Below are 13,503 nucleotides of genomic sequence, written 5' to 3'. Positions count from 1 at the left end.
TATTTAGGGAATCCGTTATATTTTATTGATTTATCCTGTAGCTTTGTCCCTCAGAGGTAATAAAATGATCACACGAAATTTGAATAAGACAATATTTGTCACAAAAGCCAATATGATTTGTAAAAATATACAACCTCAGGTTATTTACTTTCTATTGTTAACAATAAACCTTAAGCATTTTGGCCTCGATTTTGTCAAGATTACATCAACCTTTTGAAAGCACGTGTTATACTTGGCTTATTTCTATTATGTACACTATTACAAAGGATGGATATACTGATAAATACATTTGAATCCAGTTTCAAAATCCAAACTTCAGAACCGATAAAGAGAATTTGTTCTACCAATAAACTGTTCAGATAACAAATGCTTCGTTTTTCTGATCATTTGTCTTCACCAGATTTCACACAGCTTTTTGATATTTTGCTATCCAATTTCGTAAATGTTGTTTTATTTTTTTGTCTAAATTCAAACGCCACTGATGATTCGTATAAAAAATGAATTGCGTCTCGGTTACTAAATCTTAAGTCTGATATCTTTCACATGGTACTACTCAACTTAATATAGTTCCAGACAAAACACAAATCATTGTAATACAGATAACTCAACAATCCAAGCTATGAAGGTCTAATATAAAAGTTTCGCTAAATAATTTTGATCTCCATTGTACAACTCAAGATTGTTGACTTCCAAGCCAAATATTAAAGCATTCCCTAAACAGAAGCTGGTCATTATATAATAAAATCGTGTTCAACGGTTGTAATAAAATCTAAATTCCATCTCGTTTCGTGTGAAAATAAAATAAAATTGTGACTTTTTCAATAGTATTTTAAGTATTCAAATATTGTTATTTTCAAATCGTTAACCAGGCAGAAATTTGATATGTTTTTTTCGCACTGGTATGATCATATGCATGTAGATGTGAGATTAGTTTTGGGAAAAGTTTTTCTATACGATTTCGTCTACAGCCGTACACTACAAGTAGCTGTTATGAATTTCTCATTTTACAAATTAAGTCTAACTGTATAAATCATGTTAATTATTTGTTTGAAAAGATGTTTCATTCATTTGAACAGTAACCTGTCCTTTAACATAAATCCCGTATCTTCAATCCGGAATCAAGAACTGAATATGCATTACGTGTATGATCCTCTACTGTGTTGTTCTTAAAAAGTAAACTTGGAGGATCCATTATAGTAATTTCACTCAAGCGCTTCGCAGTTTTCTACCTCGCTTCTACTGAACCCAGTTTCTTTTGGATTAAGTATGTAATATGGATTGACTGTACTATGATCCTTTTGGTAAAGATCATCACCGGGAATGACTTTTTCTAATGCATTGTCTAAAGAATTACTTCTGTTAAATCCAGTTTCTTTTGGATCCAGTATGGCATATGCGTTACATGTACTCTCCCTTTGAATTGGATCTCCTCCATTGATAATTTTCTCTAATTGACTGTTATTGTTGTCAGACTTTCTTCCGTAAAGTCCAATTTCTTTAGGATCAAGAACGACATATGCATTACCTGTACTTTCCATTTCAGTTTGTTTTTGACCATGGAAAATTTCATCTAATTGACTTTTACTGTTGTCAGACTTTCTTCTGTAAAATCCAGTCTCTTTAGGATCAAGTTCGGCATATGCATTACCTGTACTTTCCATTTGAGTTTGACATTGATTATGGACAATTTGATCTAATTGACTGTTACTGATGTCAGAACTACTTCTGTAAAATTCACTTTCTTTAGAATTAATCATTGTATATGTATTTCCTTTACTATCCTTTTGAGTTGGATATTCACTACCGGCATTTTTATCTATTTTAATGTTGATACTGTTGTCAGATTCACTCCTGGTGAATCCAGTTTCTTGTGGATCAATTGTGTCATATGGATTTTCTATCGTTGACTCAGAAGTAATATATTTACCAGGCAATAATTCGTCGATTTTATTGCTACTATTAAATAGACTTTTGTTCAATACTGATTCAGATGAATTAAGAGACTGGAAACTTCTTTGATTACGAGGACTGCCTTTATCATATTGAGAATAATTTGCTGCTTCTACGGACTCGTAATGATTAACTTCATTATTCTCATTCGCTGACTGCTTTGAGCAATGATCATTTATTACCTCATCGTCGGTTAAATCTTGTTCCGCTGTAACCATGGTTTGTGCATATTCAAAGAACTCCGTATGATTTAACTGCAGACTCTCGTATCCGGGTGATGATGGATTATTAGATGATAACATGACCAATAAAGCTTTATCTTGGATCTTCGAACCATTTCTAGCTGTTGTATACGGTCTTCTTTTCTTCTTTCTGTTACTACAGGATCTCAAAACATAAATTAAATACAGTGGATTAAATACCTTATAAGCCTTGTATAAATAAAGAGTTGGTTTTTGTATGTTAAACATTTACTAATGAAAGGATGTGTTAATTTTTTTTGTTTATGAAAACTAAGAAGTAGGACCTCTATATCTAGTTGAGATTAAAAAAATCATCTCGTATTCATTAAAAAAAGTATACTATCAACTAGATATAATTTTTTCTTGACGTCTTTATTAGATCTATTTGTATGTTTGTTTGAATATTGTAGTCTGTTTTTATGCATGTTGATACAGTTTTTGATAAATGGCTGACCCCTGTTAAGAGAGAGCAATATATCTTGCACTTAAACAACACCCTTGTAGAAAAAGAGCTGTCTTTTGCCGCTACAAGAGTACTCGCACCCGAAAAGTGAAAAGGGATTTATATAAGTTGCAATAACTTGTTTCCCAATTCACTATGAATAAATATGCTTATACTAACACAGTTGTTGATTCTGGATCACAGTTATTGTCAAAGTAGCATATAATGTTTGTTTTGGATTCTCACCCATTTCCTAATCAATATAACGGAACTGAAATTAACTGCCATACAAGTATAAGGTTTAGTAAAAAAATCAGACTTCCATCTATTAAATTCACCTTTGAATTAGATAATTTAGTTGATCTTTTTTAATTAATTACCAGCAAGCTAAACCAATTAAGGTAGATCATAGGTATATATATTTCTTGAGATAGAATTTTCTTATACTTTGCCGAAATGAAGATTTAACTGTTCTTTTTTCAAAAATATAATAAAAAGTATGGGTCATTTTTGAAATTAATTCTTACATACTTTTGATTTTTTAACCCTGTATGCTAACATTACCTATGTATAATTTTAAAATTGTTGGTATAAACATTGAACAACAAAAATATGTGACGTATACAATTTTCTGACGTCAGACACGCGAATCAATGAATGTGTTTGTAGATAGATGTGTTTATGTTCTGTTAAATTGTTCCTTTTAAAATTGTTACACGATGATGACTGATGTACCCATATTTTGACTCTTTTATTTATTATGTCTGTTTACTTCACGCATCATTGTAAATATAACGGAATTTGATGAGACTGTCAACAAAGTGAGAGGTTTAGCGCTATAAAACCAGGTTTAATCTACCATTTTATACATTTGAAAATACCTGTACCAAGTCAGGAATATGGCAGTTCTTGTCCATTCGTTTTTGATGGGTTTTGTCATTTGATTTTGCCATGTGATTATGGACTTTCCGATTTGATTTTCCTCTGAGTTCAGTATTTTTGTGATTTTACTTTTCACCGTGCTATTTTCCAAGCTATGAATCGTTGAAAATTGCCTTAATTTGGTTATATTGTTTATGAAAAAACACATTTGTGTGCATAAAAAAAATCTATGAGATAAAATTTTGAAATAAACTGTGATAAGATAGGATTTATAATATATATATTTTAAGAAAATAAAAAAAAGACAAAATGGTGTCAACCGAACTTGAATGATTTCTTGCAACACGTAAATATAAAAAATATCCCTATCCGTTCAGTATATATGTTTTACTAAAAGAGTAATCTCCCCTTAAATGGCTTATTTGAAGAAAGAAAAATGTTTCTAAAAACCAAAAATTAGATATTGCAGTCGAATGGTCTTCCGCGAATCCCTTTAAAGGTATGGTCTGAGTGTTCCCCTTCAAAAAGAAAAATCGGACGCACACATTCTTAAAGTGTAATGTTCATTTATATGCTATATGATGAGAATATAATTGCATCATAATCAAATCTACTATTCTCACTTGGTCATTATTCAAAACGAAACCACATACCTATATATCCGTTTCATCAACATAACAAATTACTTAAAATTCATATAGCTACTAATATAATGCTGAAAGACACGTCTTTTGTTGAAGATAGTTGCATGGTTTTTAGTTTCATGTGTGTCGTTTCATTTTTGTATACCATACCTCTCTTTTTTTTTTAATCAAACAACAATTCGTGTGAATGTTTTATTTAAAACTTTTATTTTCCTTACAAGCGTACTCAAACATACAATGACAGAAATAGCGAAATCCGAAAAAATTTAAAACAAAATGTCCATAATCAAATTGAAAAATCAAATGCTCAAACAGAATGATAACAATTGTCATATTCCTGACTTGGAACATGTATTTTCTTAATAAGAAAATGGATTGAAACTAGTTTTATATCTAATTTAACCTCTCACTTGTATGACAGTCACTTAAAGTTCCATTATATTGACAACAATAAATATACAAAACAAACAGTAAAAGGTAAACATTGTGTTATAATCTCAATCACTATAAAAAATACAACTATTAATACAGCTAAAGTTATCTGTTCCTGAGGTAGCTTTAGTATTACAAAAATATAAAGTTTTATAAACAGTTAATTTATAATGATGCTCATATCAATGTTAATTCATGTCAACACACAAGTGCTGACTACAGGGCTGGTGACACCCTTGGGAAATAAATCTCCAACCAGACGTTCTTTGATATAACCCTGATTCAGTAATTTTATGCTCTGACACAAGTAACGTTTTATAAAATCTGAGTAGAATCTGAAAGCTCTTGAATGCCTCATAATATCAATATTAAGACATTTTTTAGACAAATTATTCGCTACCATATAAGATCATATAGAATCATATCAATTGAAGAGTAAAGGATTTAGGATACTACACTAGTTATAACGCATAGCAAATATGTCACAATGATTCAAGTCAACGTAAGGGCGAAATAGCTTTATTCAGTTTAATTCCGAATTATTGTTTGTCTTACTTTTGTGTAATCGTACAGTTAACAGAACAATCACCTTACCTTTTTACCAAACATAAGGTCAGAAATACGATACAAACAGTAAGAATAAAAGCTCCGAAAACGCCACCAACGATACCTGAAAACAATGACAGTCACTATTAGAATGCTAAGACATGCCATGAAGCGTAGTTTCTTTCATTGATACCTCATCCAGGTGATTAATTAATGATTTATGTTTTGAACAAAGGGAAAAAACTATCGTGTGTGGCAAACAGTTATTCGAATTCTTACAATAATCCAACCAATTAGCAAAATTTTAATTGTAGTTGGATCAGGTTTTCGTCTTTATACATTATCCGTATTTCTCTCCTTGCTGTTTGGAAAATATCGCGGTATTTTCTGACCCATTTGCTCAACAGAAACTATAATTCTATTTATAGTAACATTAACTTCACAAATGAAATGTCAAAATGTAATCATACCTCAATGTCGACTTAAGTAATTATGAACCAAACTTAAAAGTGAATGCATACGTTTTGAACTAGTTGATAACGCAGAACTGAATATATTTGCAAACTACTTTAGAGAAAAGTTAAATCTTTATAAATACGCTACTTGGTACTTGGTTTAAATCTTAATACGTACTTGCATTTATTGAGTGTAATGATCCTACAGATGCATTGGGATAACCTAGACAAAAAATAATCGTAAGAATGATTCATAGTACTTATATAAAATGATGTATGCGACTGTCAAACAAGTGAAAGCTTTAGATAGCTATAAAACAGGTTTAATCCACCATTTTCTATATAAGAAAATTCATGTACATACAAAGTCAGGAATATGACAGTTGTTATCCATTCGTTTGATGTATTAGAGCTTTTGATTTTGCCATTTGATTACGGAGTTTCCGTTTTGAATTTTCCATGGAGTTTCAGTATTTTGGTTGTTTTACTCTTTTTTGTAGGTTTTACAAAATGTGTATCGTCATTAGTATTCGCAGCCATGAAATGTATATTAAATTTTGACACGAAATAAGCAAATGGATTAAAAAATAACAAGAATATGTCCCCAGTACACGAATGCCCCACTCGCACTATCATTTTCTATGTTCAATGGACCGTGACATTGGGGTAATAACTCTTATTTGGCAAAAATTAGAAAGATCATATCATAGGGAAAATGTGTACTAAGTTTGAAGTCGATTGGACTTCAACTTCATCACAAATTACCTTGACCAAAAACTTTAACCTGAAGCGGGACAGACGGAAGGACAGACGGACGAACGAACGGACGAACGAATGGACGCACAGACCAGAAAACACAATGCCCCTCTACTATCGTAGGTGGGGCATAAAATTAAACAACACTTTTAAAAACAAATATCCAGTAACTTTTTTTTTCGACGTCATTTATCGTTAATAACAGTGAATCTCTAATTCAAAATGAATCGTCAAAGTGTTATCACTTGTTAATTTTTTTAATAGTTTTTGCTCATTGCCCCTTTCTTCAAGTATGTAAACGTATCGGGTCATAAAGGAAAGGAAATATAAATGCACTAAACCCGAAGGTATGTTTCAATTAAATGGCTACTTTTTATGTACATGGAGGAGTTTTATTTATTTCGACTGCTATATACTTCAACTGACCTAAGCAAGAATAGGAAATCTTCATGTACTTTCTTAAGGAATGGAACTCCTCTGTAATATTACGGAATTCTTTTGACGAATTAAAACAGTAAAACTCTCCATTGCAATGCTGAGTATTTGACAGGGTAGCATCATCCAGTTCATCACAATATTCGGATCTCTCGAGGGAGTTGACGTAGATGTCTTTCATACCTGAACCGTAGTGGCAACTATGCAAATTCATCTGCGTTGTATATGCTAAATCAATTTGTTGTTTATCTAAAGAAAGATTGCATTTTGCGATATTACAGAGTGATGGTACATGTATGAAATTGACTTAATTAAACTTATGGATATTGCATGACACCTTTGAAAACTGTTAGTCCTTCAAGGTCATACATAGCCGAAATAATTAGGATGTCTTGAATGGCTATTTTGATATTTTTATGTGATGCCTTCCTACGACGTTATAACGCTGAAGCAATGTTTTCTATTAGTTTTTTTAGAGAGAGTTTTGGGAGAAACTTTGAGACCCTATTTTGGCATGAAATCGTCCTAAACGATAGGAAATCGTAATTATAAAAAAAATATATTTAAAAAATCAATCCCCGTAAAATTTAATGAATCCGACTATTTGGTACCTTCAATTTTTATTAAGCAGAACAAATAGCTCTTAGGACATCATAATTATATGGAATATGTCATTAAGATTATCAAATATTTACACAATTTTGGCTTAAAAATATTATGGTCTGAGCGATCCTAATGAAGGTAAACCTAGAAAAGCACTTTGGAAGCATAAAATAAATAAAGTATTGAACAGACAAATTTATAAATCTTATTTCAAAACGTTTTGTATCATAACTTTTCCCCTTAGAGGTGTTTATTGAGGTCCTATCCAATCTATGAAAGATAATAACGACTACTATTTATTTTGTAAAGTGTGATTAAATGTTACCTTTAATTTATCGTATTTTTATGCTATCACTATGTATTGTAACCCTGTAGTATAAAAAAAGAAGATGTGGTATGATTGCCAATGAGACAACTATCCAAAAAAGACCAAAATGACACAGACATTAACAACTATAGGTCACTGTACGGCCTTCAACAATGAGCAAAGCCCATACCGCATAGTCAGCTATAAAAGGCCCCGATAAGACAATGTAAAACAATTCAAACGAGAAAAACTAACGGCCTTATTATTAACGAATATGACAAAGAAGATTAGAAATCTACTATTTCCCAATGATGAAATTACTATAATTATAATCTATAAGTTGATAAGTTGTTCAATCCGAGACCTTAAACGACACGTAAATTGTATTTCGGTATTTTTGATTATTTTACTTTCAATGTCATCTATAACTTGTTTATATCCACTTCATTTCAACTTTGGCAGATAGTTGTCTCATCGGCAATCATACAACATGTCTTTATTTTTATATTATATAAATAAATACCTGTTTCAAACACGTAAACTGACGCTTTGTTTATGGATCCACACATTTCATTTTCGTTAGACACACATGGAGTTTCACAATTGCTTTCTTCCTGTTTCCCTTTATCTAACTTTCTCAGACCGATGGTACTACCACAGAAGCATTGATCTCCATTCTATAACAGTTGAAACGAGTCTTACATTATAATTCCCTTCCCTCCAGAAATAAACAACCGACAATATATGATACGGTAACCATTCTAAACAAAATTGTTTGCTTGATGTATGGGGTATGAATATGGTTAATTATTGATACCAAGATGAATTCAGCGGGGGCGTAAAGGGCGTTAAAACATTGCACAATTTATTCAACTAGGTCCTTTCGGAATTATTCATTCCATTTTGGGGAATGACATCCCCTTTAAAAGTTTATATATTATGAGGCTACTTGTATGTTAGTCCAAATAATTATGACGTCTTGGAAGGCTATTTTAAATTTTTGCTTTGACGCCTTCCTGCGACGTCTTAATGCTGAAGCCACCATTTTCGGTTGGACTTTGAGAGCATATTTTGCTGTCAACTTTGAGACCCAATTTAGCCCGAAAATTTTCATTGAAGCCTAAAATTTATTGCATCTATAAAAATTCTTACCTTTTATGTGTTTGTTTGTGTAAAATATTTCCAATTAATCCCTACAGTAATGATAAATAAGTTACAATTCCATTTGAGGCGCGAACTTGTCGACTGCTTTTTTTAAAACGTTTATCTGATTTCTTTTTAGGAGATTATAAAATAATTTTTGGCACCAAACTCGGTAAAATTTGACAGACTGAATTTCCGGAACCTTTGTTTTAAATATTATCCGGAAATTCAGATTATCAAATTATCGAGTTGGTTCAAAAATATTTTTTATACTCCCAAAATAAAGCATCTTGAGGATAAATCAGCTAAACGTTTTAATAAAGCAGTAAATTCCTTCTAAAATCCAACTGAGAATATGAGTTCGGCGTTATGACGTCGATGAAAGGCGTAAAAGAAAAAAAATATAATAGCCTTTCAAGATGTCATAATTATTTGGACTACTTGTATGTATGAACCTTAAAAATGTGTTTGTAAAAAATGAATAAATAAAATTGAAATACTGAAAAAGATGAAGGTGATTTGCAAAAAAATACTCCCTAAACGTTTTCTTGAATCTAAAAGAAGACACGGCCGTTACCTATAGATAACATTTTTAAAAGTTACAGATATGCAAAGTTATAATTGTTCAATAAGGACGATAAAGCATACTTATCAAGATAATATTTTTTGTATTAAGATGAAATCTCTAAATATGACGACAGCACACTGTAATGATACTATTAGTCCCATTTTGAAATGTGTGCTCCAGAAAATAATTAGTCGGTAAAAAAAATGTTAAAATTATAATTTATTTTCGTAAATTGCTAAAACATTACACAAAATGACAGAGAAATGGCCTCTATACCCCCCGTTTGGCGTCAGTTACCCGTTAAGGTCATTTTAGTTTTAAATTGTACACCTGTTTTGTATCTAGCTTAATTTACTTGATCTCCTCGAGGGGACCTGATGTAGATAATTCCAGATAGACGTATTTCGTGAACTTCACTCAGAACTAATGAAGTTGAGCAGATGACAAATGATATGGAAATCTAAGGTATCAAAAATTATTAGTAATACATTAACATAGATAACGATACCTCTGTAGCAAAAAAATTACGAATGACGTGTCCTGTGTTACACATAATATAGCAAATATTTGCAGACATGTTTTCGGCTAAGAAAAATCCACGACTATGCAGACCATATTCCTCCTTGTCTGTGAAACAACCACGATATTCAAATTCTGAAATGTATTTATTTAGTTTCAAATAAAATGAACAGTTATGATATTGAATACAACAAATAAAATTTCGAAGACAGCTGCAGAGTCTTGATGTTGATGGTAACAAAAGCCATTTTATTTTGCATAAGGAATGAAATATTTTTTAAATACATATTATTACATAGTTGTGGTTACACATATGTTCTAACCGATACAAATTAATGTTTTATTTTCATTATCCTGAAAACGATTTCAATCAGTTCTTAAACAAACTGGTATGTACACATTGTATATCTTTGAAGATCGTATGTTGACATATAGGTATCTTTATGTGTTTTAAAGTTTTTGATTTTATTTTGGCGAATTAAAAATTAAAATAACAAATTAAAACTCCTATGTAACTGAAAATGGAATGTCCGTAGTCAAATGGCAAAACCAAAAGCTCAAACACCTCAAACGAAAGATAACAACTGTCATATTCCTTACTTTGTACAGACATTGTCCTATGTAAACAATGGTAGACTAAACGTGGTTTTATAGCTAGGGTCAATTGAATCACAAATTATCTTATCATTGTGATATAAAACCAGACAAGATTCTTTTAATGAACGAAATAAAACCAACCAATATTTCAAATATGTAATTGAAATTGTCATCAAAGAAGTTTAAGGTTTACGGTATGTTGACCTGTTTAATTTTGTGCTGTTAGTTTGAATCATTCCACTGTTTATTTATTTTGACGAATTATAGTCCTATAAAAACCAAAATTCAACTTTCCCCTTCATATACAACTATGCTGGTATCCTTAAATGCACAGAAAAAAACCAGATTAAAATTTGTGTTCAAAATTATCAACACTCACCACATCTATACGTGAAACTTATTTTTCTTGGTATCGTTGACAGAAAACCAGTAAAATTGTTTAGACTGTTATTAAGGTGACAGGTGTTGTGTTCATTGCATAATAATGCAACAATTTTCCTAGTATTATTTTCATCTCTAGTCAGGGTTCTATTGTAGAGAGTTAAGACTTCTTCGTTTCGTCCAAAATGTACCTCATTTATATGAATCCTAGTTCCTTCATCACATGTTAATGACACCGTTTGCCGTTCACATAGAATTGCTGTCACTACAAGGTGACAAGATAGGTTAAAACAAACAAATACATTAAAATTAAATTAATTTTAATGTCAATTAAACTAGTAGTTGTTGACTTTTATTTAATAAAAATCCCATGAACATTAATTAAAAAAAAACCTCTAAAAGCACAATACATTGATTTCAGATAAAACTTTTTTCTGAGAACTTAATAATGTTTGTTGTTTATTTATGTTTGATTTATGCATTAGCTAACAATTTGACGTCGTATATAAAGGCAAGTAGTTTACCGCTGTTCGAAAGTCATAAATCGTATGAGAGAACACAAATCTGGGTAACAAACTAAAACTGAGGTAATCCACATATAACATGTTATTACGTATCTTTGTAAACTTGATGGTGTAATGTCTTGCATTTAAAATAATAAGTTATACAATATGTGTAGTTTGTTATTCAAATTTAAAAAACTATCCTTGTGGAGATTTATATAATACATTACAACTATTTCCAATTATAATATCCTGGTATCTGTGATGAGTTTATTTTATACTTTTTATTACAAGGGACAACAACTATATACTAGTATTTAATCAAACCACATGCACACATAACCGAAAAGCATTCTAATAAAAAACAATTGTCTAAATGATTTATACCACTTTTCATTATTTTGATAGCTGTTTATAATTTCTGTTGACAAAAAATCCATATATGTAAAATAGTTTCTTTCTGAATACGAGAATGGAAACTGGGAATATGTCAAAGAGTCAACAACCCGACCAAAGAGCAGATAACAGACTACGGCCACCAATGGTTCTTAAAATGCAGCGAGAAAACCCGGCACCTCAGCTAGACTCTACACAAAAATGTGTTCTAGTTCATTTAATGAATTTTTTGATAGTGAGATGATATTTACAAGGTAGATATTGAACCAAAGAACAAATGAATAGAAGGAAACATGTGATATTCGTCAATGACACAGCAACTCTACGAAAAAAATAGCCAAAATACATCAAGAGAAAAGCATACATTCTTCGACATCAGCCAATACAATTATTCAAGCTCAAAATCGTTCGTGGAACTTTATGCGCCTGTCATACAAGTGAGAGCTTAAGCTAGCTATTAAACCAGATTTAATCCACCATTTTCTACCTAAGAAAAATTACCTGTTCTAAGTCAGGAATATGACAGTTGTTTCCATTCTTTTGATGTGTTTGATGTGTTTGATATTTTGTTTTGCCATTTGATTAGGGACTTTTCGTTTGAATTTTCCTCGAAGCTGAGTATTTTTGTGATTTTACTTTTCGCAACACTTAACATTGTAAAATAATGTAGTTTGTTCTTATTCTTTATCAGCTGTAGACGATTTTCAAACAATAAATAATGCCACATGCACAATGTTCAAATGTTTTGCTTATGGATTCAAAAAATTGTTGTAGACAAATAAACTGTTACATTGCTATACATGATGTTACCTAGTTCCGTCAAGATTATTAAATAAATGTGTCAGTTGTAGAAAATTTGCGTTGATGAAATTCTTAATTGACAGATAAACAGACGAGGAGGACAATAGGTAAGAGAAAATGAAGTTAAAAACAAAATAATTTAAACTTACGGTTTCTATCCAAGTATACGAATTTTATCAGTATAAAACTGACCCAAATATGAAGCCAAAAACAGTCCATGGGTATTCTCATTGAGTCGATTGAGACATTACACATTTATCGCATGTACATAACTACATAAGGCCAACAATATGTACATGATAGGATATGACCGCATTATACACTTCCCACTTCCTTTTCCCTTTTATTTTTTTTACGTTAACAATACAAATACTAATCATTACTTATACATTAATGTGTGCATTTACAAAAAGAAGAAAAAGAAAAAGGAGGTATGATTGCAAATTAGACAACTATCTTCTATCTAATAGGACATTCATTTCGGAAATCGTCTTGCATGATGAAAGTCAAAAATATGTTTCTTTATTATTATGAGGCTGACTTCATGCAGGAACTTCTTAGGAAGAAAGATAAGAAGTTAGCAATATCCTTTTACTCTACTTTCCGCTATATAGATGACGTTCTTTCACTAAACAATTCAAAATTTGGTGACTATGTGGAACGCATCTATCCCATCGAAATGGAGATAAAGGATTCAACAGATACAGTTAAGTCGGCTTCATATCTTTTTTTTACATCTAGAAACTGACGATGAGGGTCGGTTGAAGACAAAACTTTACGACAAAAGAGATGATTTCAGCTTTCCAATTGTGAACTTTCCATTTCTAAGTAGCAACATTCCAGCAGCATCTGCATACGGGGTATATATCTCCCAATTGATACGATATTCCCGTGCTTGCAT

At 31.2% G+C, this 13,503-nt stretch overlaps 1 protein-coding gene across 3 annotated transcripts; it reads right to left on the bottom strand.

Annotated features, from left to right (window-relative positions):
• Positions 1–469: 469 nt before the first annotated feature.
• Positions 470–12,900, bottom strand: LOC134725241 (uncharacterized). 3 transcript variants are annotated; one of them, XM_063588901.1, is made up of 8 exons: positions 12,752–12,900; positions 10,901–11,167; positions 9,914–10,059; positions 8,218–8,371; positions 6,776–7,033; positions 5,772–5,816; positions 5,187–5,262; positions 470–2,337 (listed from the first exon to the last, which is right to left on the bottom strand). In XM_063588901.1, the coding sequence occupies exons 1-8, from the start codon at positions 12,855–12,857 to the stop codon at positions 1,203–1,205; spliced, it is 2,187 nt and encodes a 728-aa protein (XP_063444971.1). In that variant the 5' UTR covers positions 12,858–12,900; the 3' UTR covers positions 470–1,202. The 3 variants fall into 3 exon arrangements, with proteins under 3 accessions (XP_063444971.1, XP_063444973.1, XP_063444972.1); XM_063588903.1 differs by having other exon boundaries at positions 11,094–11,167; XM_063588902.1 differs by lacking the exon at positions 10,901–11,167.
• Between the last annotated feature and the right edge of the window lie 603 nt (positions 12,901–13,503).

Source organism: Mytilus trossulus, chromosome 7, assembly GCF_036588685.1.
Source record: "Mytilus trossulus isolate FHL-02 chromosome 7, PNRI_Mtr1.1.1.hap1, whole genome shotgun sequence".
Taxonomy (NCBI): Eukaryota; Metazoa; Mollusca; class Bivalvia; order Mytilida; family Mytilidae; genus Mytilus; species Mytilus trossulus.
The sequence above is the reverse complement of the archived record's forward strand: the minus strand, read 5'-3'. Positions and strand labels throughout refer to the sequence as shown.